Source organism: Hemitrygon akajei, chromosome 15 (assembly GCF_048418815.1).
Source record: "Hemitrygon akajei chromosome 15, sHemAka1.3, whole genome shotgun sequence".
NCBI classification, from domain to species: Eukaryota; Metazoa; Chordata; class Chondrichthyes; order Myliobatiformes; family Dasyatidae; genus Hemitrygon; species Hemitrygon akajei.
In genome coordinates, this window is record NC_133138.1 from 94,305,932 (window position 1) to 94,318,601 (window position 12,670).

General features: G+C 47.3%; 1 protein-coding gene across 1 annotated transcript; it reads left to right on the forward strand.

The window, feature by feature from the left end:
• The first annotated feature begins 8,550 nt into the window (after positions 1-8,550).
• LOC140739529 (early growth response protein 1-B-like) lies at positions 8,551-12,205 on the forward strand. The gene is made up of 2 exons (XM_073067923.1): positions 8,551-8,894; positions 9,879-12,205. The coding sequence occupies exons 1-2, from the start codon at positions 8,720-8,722 to the stop codon at positions 11,441-11,443; spliced, it is 1,740 nt and encodes a 579-aa protein (XP_072924024.1). The 5' UTR covers positions 8,551-8,719; the 3' UTR covers positions 11,444-12,205.
• The last annotated feature ends 465 nt before the right edge of the window (positions 12,206-12,670 follow it).

A 12,670-nucleotide genomic window follows, 5' to 3' on the forward strand; every position in this document is an offset into this window, starting at 1 on the left:
GGTAATAACTGCACATTCCAGCCATTTTGGGTGGTCTGTGTGGGGTCTTTTCTGTTTTCCTTTGGTTCATCTCTGCCGTAATAGGAAGACTCAATTTGCATTAGGAAGAATATATCAAAAGGATTGTCTGCTTTTGTAAATTTTTCAGATGTTTCCTTTTCCAAGAGTAAATGGAAAAACTTACCAGCATTTCCATGATTTGTCATCCTCTTGAATTCGATTGTGAAATTGTGTTTTCTAAGAAACAGAGCCCATCTCTGCATTCATACTGCGACTGTTAGTGGAACATACTTCTGCAGATTGGAACTGGACAGTAGTTGACAATCAGTAATGAGGGTAAACTCTCTCCCATACAGGTACTGATTGAAAAGTTTTACAGCCCAAATTGGACTCAAGACCTCTCTGTCATTCTATACATAATTCTTTTCTCTGTTGTGGAAAGGGAACATGATGCAGAGGTTATGAAGAATTCACTTCCATCATTCATAACATGTGACATAACTGCATTAATAACATAAGTCGAGGCATCACAGGCAAGCTTCAATGCACTATGTGGATCATAATATGTGGGTACAGTGTCTGATATCACCATTCCCTTTGTCTTTTGGAAAACCACCTCACAATGTTTATCCTTTTCCATTTCTTCCCAAACTGTAGTAATGACTTCAAGGGGTGGAGCACGTTAGCCAGATTTGACAGGAACCTGTTATAGTAATTGACAAATCATAAAAAGGATTGTAACTGTGACACGTCCTTTGGCCTTGAGGCATTCACTACTGCTTTTTCTCAGCAGCTTGTGTAATTCTTGTGTGTCAATAGTGTGACCATAGTAAGTGATGTTTGGTTTCAAGAATTCACAAAGGGTTGTGCTGTCAGCCCATAATCTTCTAATCTTTATAACCTGGTCCATAGTTTTCTACCAGAGTGCAGGTGCAGATGCTATTCCAAAAGTAGGCCTATTATACTGATAAAGTCCCTTGTGACTGTTTATTGTGAGAGACACTTTGGACTCTTCTTCCATCACTATCTGTAGGTCAACCTCAGCTAAGTCCACTTTACTGAAGTGTTTTTCTCCAGAAAGTTTTGCAAAGATATACTCTATCCCGGGCAGAGAATATTGATCTACTTTCAGTACTGGGTTGAAGGTGACCTTAAAATCACCAAAAATCCTGGCAGACCCAACCTTCTTGGCTACTGGGATACTGGTGTTGCCCATGGGCTCCACTCAACCTTGACCCACTCAGGATCCATGTGATCTCACTTACTGGCTACATTATCATGGATAGTATAAGAAACTAGACAGGTTTTGTAAAACTTAGAGGTGGCATTTTCATTTAACACTATTTTATCCTTGATATGTTTGTGTTTTCCAGTGCCATCCTTGACTACTGCTGTGGCATCATCCAGTACTTTAATTAGTTTACTTTCAATTGACTCTACTGCAGGGGATGTGACATGTAAATTATGGATGGATCTCCAGTAAAGTTCTAGCCTTATCCAATCATGGTCCCATAATGTTGGCCCCCCTGTTTTTACTACACACAAGCCAAATGTGGCTTGTTGGTTCTTGTATTTCATTGTTTCTAAGGAGTTATCTTTTCTCCAATATAAGTTCTTAGATATCTGTAGGTTTCAGTTCAGTATCTTGGAAATGCTGTTCAAACTTATTTTCTGGGATGACTGAAACAGCTGAACCAGTGTCTGATTCTATTTTAATTAATTTGCCATTCACTCCGGTGTAAGCCATATTGCTTGTCTCTTGTTGGTTTTCACATTGAAAATCTCAAGGCTAGTCAGTCCTGTGTGACTCTCATCACTATCACAATTTTCATCACTAAGCATGCAGATTAGTGCTCTTCTTGAAACTGCAACTTGACTTCTTATCTTTTTCTGTTCCCTAAGCATTCCATTTGTTTTTGTCTGTTCAAAGTATGTGTTGTATTCCATTGCATTTTCTGCAGTTTCACCTTCAAAACTGAATTGGTCTGGTGTATGTGAGTCCATGTGATAACAGTAAAAAAATTATTCAGTTAGGCATGCCTATATCTAGACTCTACAATTTTATTCACTCGCACTTTCATTCCTGATTGCAACTCAATTGCATTTCTGTTTGCTGTTTCCATTGATACAGCAATTTCAACTGTTCTTTTGAATGTGAGTTGTGCTTCAGTTAGGAGTTGTTTTTGAAGTTTGATGCAAGATTCCACTAACTAAATGATTTATCAGTGCACCATGAAGCCCATTACTGAACTGACAATGTTTGGACAATTTCTTCAATTCAATAAGCTGAAATGGACTCCCTTCCTTTTGATTCTGCATATAAAATCTAAAGTGTTTTGCAAATGACAATGGATTCAGTTCTAAATGTTCTTACATTACCTTCATAATATCAAAAATACTCATTTCTGCTGGTTTGGTTGGAGCAGTTAAACTTGTAAGCAAACTGCATACTAGCAAGACTGGCACTCATTTTTCTTTGGTCTTTTCATTTGTTTCAAGATACAGCTCAATTTATTCAGTATACATCTGTTATGGAATCGAATATGTGTATCTTTCCAATGTAGCCAGCTATTTCTGCTTTTTAAATTATTATTGTCACCCAGTACTCACTGTTTATGAACCTTTGACCATACTCGTTTGTTAATTTCATCCATTTTTTTTTACTTGACCGTCTCTGCCCCATTCCAAAGAAAAACATGCTGCACTTCAACAGGTAGGTAGTCATGCAGCAGCTATGAAAAAAATACAGTCAACATTTTGGGCCAAAGGGTTTCGGCCTGAAACATCGACTGTACTTTTTTCATAGATGCTACATAGCCGGCTGAGTTCCTCCAACATTTGTGTGTGTTGCTCAGATTTCCAGCATCTGCAGATTTTCTCTTGTTGGAGGTAGGTAGTCAGTTTGGGTTCACTTTAAAACTTCCTTATCGTCACTGTTATGTTATGTAACTCTAGAAACTAATCAAAAGTAAAACACAGGAGCTGGGTTTCTTGTCTACTTAGTTCCCCCCTCCTTCTTTTGTAGGAAGGTACTCAAAGATGACATGATGCCATTCACATACTTCTTACATTTAAGCCGTCATAAATTATGTAAACAAAGAACACTTAATCAAGCAATATATTTACAATATTACTCAAACATTACTGATATACTAACTACACTACAGGTAGCATCTTTGGTTATGCTGGCTGCTTAACTAAAACATAGAAACATAGAAAATAGATGCAGGAGTAGGCCATTCGGCCCTTTGAGCCTGCACTGCCATTCAGTATGATCATGGCTGATCATCCAACTCAGAACCCTGTACCTGCTTTCTCTCCATACCCCCGATCCCTTTAGCCACAAGAGCCATATCTAACTTCCTCTTAAATATAGCCAATGAACCGGCCTCAACTGTTTCCTGTGGCAGAGAATTCCACAGATTCACCACTCTCTGTGTGAAGAGTTTTTCCTCATCTTGGTCCTAAAAGGCTTCCCCTTTATCCTTAAACTGTGACCCCTCATTCTGGACTTCCCCAACATCGGGAACAATCTTCCTGTATCTAGCCTGTCAAATCCCTTTAGAATTTTATACGTTTCAATAAGATCCCCCCTCAATCTTCTAAATTCCAGTGAGTATAAGCCTAGTCGATCCAGTCTTTCTTCATATGAAAGTCCTGCCATCCCAGGAATCAATCTGGTGAACCTTCTCTGTACTCCCTCTATGGCAAGAATGTCTTTCCTCAGATTAGGGGACCAAAACTGCACACAGTATTTTAGGTGTGGTCTCACCAAGGCCTTGTACAACTGCAGTAGAACCTCCCTGTTCCTGTACTCAAATCCTTTTGCTATGAATGCCAACATACCATTTGCCTTTTTCACCGGCTGCTATACCTGCATGCCCACCTTCGATGACTGGTGTACGATGGTAGGAAGATACCAATCAGTACAGAGGAGGCTGGTCTTCATGATGTGCGCAGCTGTGTCAACAACTCTCAGCAGATTCTTGCAGAAATGGGGAGAACAAATGCCATACCAAGCTGTGATACATCCACATGCCAATTTTTTTAACCTCCTGAGGAAGTACAGCCGCTTGTAAGCTTTTGTGGCTATGAGAGTTCTCACCTTTCTTGACATCAGCATGGTTGATGTAAACATCAACATGTGCACTGCACCCCCTCACCCGTTCCTGGTCAAAGACCAGCTCATTTGTTGACATTGAGGGAAAAGATGATGTTATTACACCATGTTACTAAACTCTAACTCCTTCCTGTACTCCGATGCATCATTATTTGAGACATGGCTCCTGACAGTGGTCTCATTCCTCAGATTTGTAGATGGAGTAAAGCTGAATCTGGCCACCAAGTCTTGAGTGCACATGTAGTGGGAATAGGGGCTGAGAATGGAATCGTGGGGCAACACTGGGCAGGGGTGTTGTTTCCTGTCCTTACTGACTATGGTCTGTTGGTAAGTTAAAGATCCAGTTGCAAAGGGAGGTGACGAGTCCCAGGTTTAGGAGTTCGGTCGGAAGTGTATCATTGAAGGTGGAGCTGTAGTCAATAACCAATAAAATAAGTGTCTTATTATTATTATTGTAAGTGTCTAGGTGAGGCACAAAATAAGTGAAAGGCCAGCCAGCAGACCAGTTTCAGCGGTAGGCGAATTGCAGTGCCTGCGGGATTGAAGTTAATATATGCCATGACAAGCCTCCTTGAAGCATTCATTGTGATTGATGTCAAAGCCACTGGGCTGTAGTCATATGACCCTATTTTTCTTAGGTACTAGGGAACTAACTCTGTTCTTTTTAAAATAGGAGCGCACCTCAAATTGAAACGGGGAGAGGTTAAAAATGTCTGCTATTATTCTTGACAGATGCTGATCTGTGCAGGATCTAATGACGTCGCCAAAGACGCCTTGGGAGGCAGATGCTTTCTGTGGGTTCACTCTCTCGAAGACTGGTCTTATGAACGCAATGGTGACTTCCTAGGGCTTTAGAGGAGGAGTCAACAGAGATTGATAAAGTTTAGTGGAACTCAGGAATATAGGCAAGCGTTGCTAAAGTCAAATAATCCAGGATCTGAATGAATGGAGAGATTAAACGGCCATCCGTGCTCCAATCACCTAGGTTCTGCATTTTCCCAATCCACCCCGCCAGCTTTCCGCGTGTATCTATGCTTTTGCTTTATTCGAGGTAAAGACGCTTACTATTCCCCTAGCGCTCAGGTTACCCTTTACCCTCAGATCAATAATTATTTCATAGTACACAGTCAGACCTACAATGCGGTTGGACCTGCAAGCTGTTATCGGAAAGTGTCATGAATATATTCACAGACTTCCACAGGCAACGGTAGAAAGTGACGGGAATTGGGAGTTGGGAGCCGATCATAAACTCGACCAATGGAAGGAAGTGGGAGAGTCTTCGGGTCCAGTAGCATCTGTGGAAACAAAGGCCAATTTCAGAAATGAATCGTGACGTGTTAGGTTGCGGAGGGAAAAGGACAGCGAGAACAGTAAACATACAAATGATGAAATCAAACAGCAGGCAAGCCTGTGCAATATTTCAATTGCTCGGGGTTAGCCGCAGTAAATAAGCGCAGGGACAAAATGAGCTGACCACACTGATGCCTGCAAGCCTGTTAACGCAGACTACATTGGCTGGTTCTTCCCCGTTCCTCTATGCCACCTCTTTCTACAGGCCCATTATCGTGTTCTTGTTCGAAATTAAACCCCCTTCCCCCCTCCCCCACCCCGGCTCCCTACATCCCCAGGAGCTCGGGCTATGCACGGCTCCAGTGCCCGTATACATGATCCGATACAGTAGCGGGTTCCACGCGCGTTGCTAACGTCTATATCCCTGGAGTCCGGATTGGATTCCATCACCCTAACCCACGGATTCCCTCGCCGCTCCAGTCGTCTGAAGATGCGTGTGGATCAGTGACTGTGCACCCACTCAAGGGGAAAGGTGCATTCTTTCCCCGAGGGGACGTTGTCCCGGGGCACGGTCTCTCATGAGTAGGGTAGGAATGGCATGTGAACAGCCTGTGAATTTGCCCCAGGATATTGCCAGACGAACAGTCGGATCCTGTCCCGCCCGTGCGTGCCACGCTTGGTATTCCCTTGAACAGGATTCTGCAGCCAGCTCTGCGCATCGGATGGATCCGGGGGCGGCAGCCTTCCCGGGAACCCCGCACAGACACAGTGACGCATGAATCGCTGATCAAACACTTGGCAGCGAGCAGGTGCCGGTGACTGGAGCACGCAGCCGCACTGCAACCTGACTGCGTCGAAAAGCCAGGCTGGCAATACGCCATCCGTAACCAAAAAAAGTGCAGAGATTTAGCTGGGAAACCCAGTTTCAGCTTGGGGGTCGTTAAGAGATTGCAGATAATCTTCCACGCTCGCTCACCTCCTCTGCCCGGCACTATCTCCCTGACATCTTACACTTCTCCCCAGTCTTCCCTCGCTACCCTAGTCCTCCATCTCGCTTCTCCACTTTCGATGCTAAGGCAGGGTTTCTGTCCGAAACGTCGACAATTTACTTCCCACTATTGATGTTGTTTGATTCGTTTACTTCTTCCAGTAAAATGTGTGATGCTCTTTCTCTCTCCGGGGTGGTTTGAGACAGTCTGTGGGGATAGTTTTACTGTAGAGAGGCCACTGACAGTCTTGGGGATATCCCTCCTTATACCGGCTATCTTTAGTCTTCACTCTTCATCCTGCGGTAGGGTGGCGGGAGAGCAGAAAACAATCCCCCCCCCCCCCCCCCCGCTGCTCGATGAACTGAGTCCTCCAGTAGTTAATTCTTATGAACATTCGTGATGGGCCCTGCCAGGAGGACACCACAACTTACTGGACTGAGGCATTCGGACTAACTGACCAGGAGTGCTGTGTTAGTGGGGATTCAACCTGGTGGTTTTGGGTACGGACTCGAGAGACAACCGATTACAAAAAACGTTTCCCCTGATTCACCTTGCCGTCGTATTCGCACCGCCCCATAGAACTTCATGTAAACTGAATGTCTGCAGTGGGAAACGCGGGGGCTGCGGCAGGAGAGTCGGAGACCGACAGCGCTCAGCTCAGCGACTGGGAACTCCTCTTTCACAACACACAGGCTCTCCTCGTCACTTTCTTCCCAACCCATGCACCTTTCTTTCTCCGTCTCCCTCCCTTCATCCCCGCTTCGTCCCTTTCTCCACCTCACCGTATTTCTCGCCCCTCTTCCTCCCCGTTTCTCCATCTTTCTCCCACCGGATTTCCCCCTCCCTCCCCGTTTTCTCCCCTCACTCCCTTCTCCCTCTCTCACACCCCGTCTCCCCTCCTTCCCTGTTTCACGCCCTCTCTCCCCATCCCTCCCCCTTTTCTCCCTCTCTCCCACCCCGTTTTCTCCTCCCTCACCCCGTGCCCCCTCCCTCCCTCTCCCCACGTTTCCCCCACTCTCCCCCTCCCTCCACGTGTCTCCCCTCTCCCCGCGTTTCCCTCACTCCCCCCGTTTCTCCCCCTCCCTCCCCAGTTGTTTCTACCCTCTCTCTCTCCCTCCCTCTTCGCACACTCTATCCCTTCACTCCTGTGTATCTGCTTCTGTTAGCACACATCCTTTACAGATCAGAAAACATAAACCCGGACTTTTCGGAAATCTGATCTCTGCTGGGGAACCGAGGCCGGCTTCAATTAAGACGGTTGCTGATGTGATCTGTAGGAATCCCATGCTGACAGAGCGGGCGGTCCCGCCTCGCGGGGTGTCTGATACGGCGCCCACGCACCGTCGTCGGAATAAATATTAAACTTCGATCAATATTCGGGTTGCGTGTACAGGGTCAGCGAGGGAGGAAAGTTGAGCGCGGGAGACACCACATGAACAAAACTGGCTCACCCTCCAGTCTGAACACCAGCAGAAGGCTCCCCACCATAGTCCTGGGTACCCGCAGCTAATTACTCTGCGGCTGCGGCCAGGATCCCATGGCCTCAGGGCCGAGGACGGGAGCTTCCGTGTGACTGGGGCGGGGCTGGGGCAATACATGGAAAGGGCGGGGCTGTAGGAACAGCTCTCGTCAGTAGCCGGGTGGGACGAGGTCCGCAGCACTGGAAGTCGAGCTGTGTACGGGGGGCGCCGGGAGGTAGAGGGTGCAGGACAAGGCGCTAGAGCTCCAGAGTTTCCCACCGACGCCGGGTGATTGGCAACCGCCGGCGCCTCTCCTCTCCTCCTAGGCTAGCCCGGCGGAAGCGCCATATTTGGAGAGGGTCCGGGAACCGCCGGATGCCCAAATATGGGCCGGGGAGCGGTGTGACCAAATATGGGCAGGCGGCGCCCGGGGACTTCCGGCGACCTCCTGAGGCAGGAAAGCGTTCTAGGCTGAACAAGGCGGCGGACGGCAATCCCGGCCCGCAGAGGGGTCTCCTTAGCGCACTTGCAGAGGGGTAGGGGGGTCCCTCTCATCTCGCTACGTCACAGGGTCCCAAGCGCTGGAACGGGCATTGCCCAAACATGGGCTTCCTGCGCTCCATATTTGGGCATGTACGTCAGCGGCGGGGCGGAGCCGAGCCTGCTAAATAGCGGCGGTTGCCGGGGAAAGCATTCATCCCGCGGGAAGACAGTTCAGCGGCTCAGCTCGGCTCGGACCGAGGAGGAGGCGGAGGCGGAGGAGGAGGAGGAGGCGGCGGCGGCGGCGGCAGCGGAGACGGAGACGCCCCGCCTGGCAGCCTCAACCCATTTGCCCAGCTTATCCCCCAGATCCCGGCATAATGGTGACCAAGGCGGAGATCAGCCTGCCGCCCCTGTTGCCAGAGCCACTGTACCAGGCTCTGGACTCTTACTCGAAGCTGGACGATGCGCTGATGACGGGGACGTTTGTCACCGCCTCCACCGACCAGCCGTTCTATGGGGAACCCCTCGAGCAGTTCGAGCATCTGCCGGCAGGTGAGTCCCCGGCCGCTCCGCGGAATACCCACCCCGCATCCAACTCCGGGCTCTCCATCAGCCGCAGTCCGTGCACCTCTAACGTCCAGATCAGCTGCCTCCCCTTCACACAGGACTCACACCGGGGACTTGCGGTGTGTGCTCTTGTGCCGAGAGAGCAGGGAATACCTGGGGAAGACACAACGTTGACATGCACGAGAAAACCCAAACACAGGTTTGCACGCGGACTCGGGCGTCACGCACAATTCGCCGAAATAAACAAGAGGTGCATACACAGATACACACGGAACAGGCGAGGTTCTGAAACATTCTCAGGAAACGACAGGGGAATACAACCTTAAACGAAGTGCAGTGAAGTGAAATAAACATGGGACTTGGAAAAAAAGAATGGACAAGGCGAAATCTACACAGACCAGCGACGGTACACCGGAGTAAAGCAGCTTGGTGAAAGGGCAAAAAAATGGATGAACTGATTGGAATATGCAAGAAGAACGACGGTCAAAGTGAAATTTACATACCCAAAGGCTGCTGAGATATACGTGCACTAAAATAAAATCTGGGCACATGTCCACAGATAAATAAGCAAAATGAATTATACATATTATAACTGTGCTTTCAGCTGGCGAGGCCTTGAACACTAATGTCCCAGCTTCACTGCTCCATTGTCCCCGGGCATTCCGTTATACGTTTTTGACTAAGTCCCGGTATCTCCATTTCTGGCAGTCCGTTTCAATATCCCCGTGCCGCAAAACAGATGCTATTCCCGAACATACTTTACCGGACGAGACTGCAGTGAATATTTCTCTGTGTAGACAGAGGCACAACCCCACTATACAATGTAGGTGTACAACAGAGGTGGATATACGTATCGATGTGTCTACCAATCGCATAGATTGTCTAGTTCGAACAATTATTCCTGAATTGTTATATCATTGCCGCTTTTTCGATGCAATTAATTAAAATTGTATTCTTTTCTTTTCTCAGACACGTTTACAGATATTTCACCCAGCGGAGATAAGTCTCTGATCGAGTCGTTCGTAACCCAAAACTGCAGGCTTCCATCGGTCACCTACACGGGTCGCTTCTCACTTGAGCCTGCTTCCAACAACAACCTGTGGCCCGAGCCGCTGTTCAGCCTGGTAAGCGGGATCGTTAGCATGAGCACTCCCAGCTCAAACTCGGCCTCGTCCAGCCAGCCCAGTGCTGTCTACTCTGCTCCTTCCACCTTCACCAACTCCAGCTCCGATATCTTCACCGAGGCACAATCTCCGGGCTTCCCCTCCCCCGGTGGCTACTCCAACACTAAGAACTGCAGCTCCAATTTCCAGCTGCCAATGATCCCAGACTATATGTTTGCCCAGCAGGAGGACATTACTATGAGCAACTCTGAACAAAAACCTTTTCAGACACTGGAACCCAGAGCTCAGCCGTCTCTCATTCCTCTCTCCACCATCAAAGCGATCGCCACGCAAACCAGCTGTTCCGAGATCAAGAACGTTAGTACTTATCACTCTCAGCTTATCAAACCATCCCGGTTAAGGAAGTACCCCAACCGACCCAGCAAGACACCTCCTCACGAACGGCCGTACGCCTGCCCAATGGAGACCTGTGACCGGCGCTTCTCCCGGTCTGATGAACTCACTCGCCATATTCGAATCCACACCGGCCAGAAGCCATTCCAGTGCCGTATCTGCATGAGGAACTTCAGCAGGAGCGACCACCTCACCACACACATCCGCACACACACTGGCGAGAAGCCTTTTGCCTGCGAAATCTGTGGTAGGAAGTTTGCTAGAAGCGATGAAAGGAAGAGGCACACGAAAATCCACCTCCGCCAAAAGGAGAAGAAAGCTGAAAAGACAATGTGTATCTCTAGCTCCAATACTCCAATTACTTCCTACCAGTCCCCTGTAACCAGCACGTATCCCTCAGCTGTAGTGAGCACCTCTTTTGACTCCCCTGTTACCAGCACGTATCCCTCAGCTGTAGTGAGCACCTCTTTTGACTCCCCTGTTACCAGCACGTATCCCTCAGCTGTAGTGAGCACCTCTTTTGACTCCCCTGTTACCAGCACGTATCCCTCAGCTGTAGTGAGCACCTCTTTTGACTCCCCTGTTACCAGCACGTATCCATCCTCAGTAGTGAGCACTACCTTTGACTCCCCTGTTACCAGCACGTATCCATCCTCAGTAGTGAGCACTACCTTTGACTCCCCGGTCACTAGTGGTTATCTTTCTGCAGTAGTGAGCACATCATTTGACACCCCTTCCACAAGTGGTTACCTTTCTGCAGTAGCAAGCACTTCATTTGATACCCCTGTCACTAGCACTTACCCCATGGCAGCAGTGAGCACCTCTTTTGACCCCTCAGTCACCAGCACGTATCCGTCCGCAGTAGTGAGCATGTCCTTTGACTCCTCATCCACCAGCACTTATCCCTCCGCAGCAGTGAGCACCTCCTTTAATTCCCCAGTCACCAGCACCTTTCCTGCAGTAAACCCAGCTACTTCAGACATGTCAACACTTACACCAAGGACAATTGAAATCTGAAGTTGTTGGGGTCTCTAGAAATGGACATGTTTTTATATAAACATGCTATTGTGTACATGTGCCAAACTGTACCCTCTCAGCATCTGCAGGCACTATTGCCTAATTGGAGGGGGTATGCCTTTTCGTATTCCATCCTGTTTAACCTGGAATTGGCAGGGGATAACTTGGTAAACGTCTCTGTCGTGCAATACTGTCATCAATGTTTTTAAGCAAATGAGACGCGGTTGGAATGTCGTGCTACCAGCATGTACCAGAGATGTTCTTATGTCGGGGAAGTTACCCTGGTGGTTGCCAAGTGGCTGAACTTTGCTTTGTCCTTTGGTTGGTCTTAAAGTTCCGATAAGTCTGTGTGCCTTTCATGTGCAGCTTGCTAACACGTATTTCTGTTAGTGGATGTGACGCATCTAAGCCTTAAGGTGGAAAGAAAGACATGGTCAAATAAGGCACTTTGTAGTGGGGGAAGGGAAGAAATGCCAAAACATTTCTCTCGAAAGTAAGCAAAAAATATCTAAAGTATATTTTTGTAACCTGTGTAAATAGATTCAGAGCCAGGATGTTGCTGTTACCTACCGAGTAGGCGGTGTATTTTTTGTATGTTCTCAATTTGCGTCCAACTGGTAAATACATTTCAATGTAGAGTGTTTGTTAACGGAGCACCTGCCTGTTCACGCTTCATTCAATGGAATGCGCTTTACTGGCGAGTGGATATTTGGTGTACAATATACCCTCAAGGAAAAATAAATCTTTTAAAGATTTCTCTTACATTTGTTGGGCTATGACTATTTAAAAACAAACGCTGGAATCCTGAAATTAAAGTTCTGCTTAGCAATCAAGTACATCCCCTCGGTCTACAAGATTTTTTCAAGTTACCTAGGCAGTATTTTTGATAACCCAAATGTCTGTAAAAATCGATCTGAAAAAGGCATATTTCATTTTCCAAGTACGGCCAGTTTCCAAATGAATACATTCTGTCCTTCAGTATAGGCAGTTACTCCCCCAGGTATAACTATTCACTCCACAAACCATCAAACTAATTAAGAGAAATGATTACCTACTGTCTAATCTTTTCAAGTTGTACAGGACTGAATGATCAGTGGTTTACAATTAGGTTTGTAATGCTTAGCTCACACTGACAATTACTGTACCATGCATATATAATATCTTACCTTGGCAGCAAGCATAAAGTGCTACTCGGGCACAGGAAACCAGTTAACTTATCACTTAACA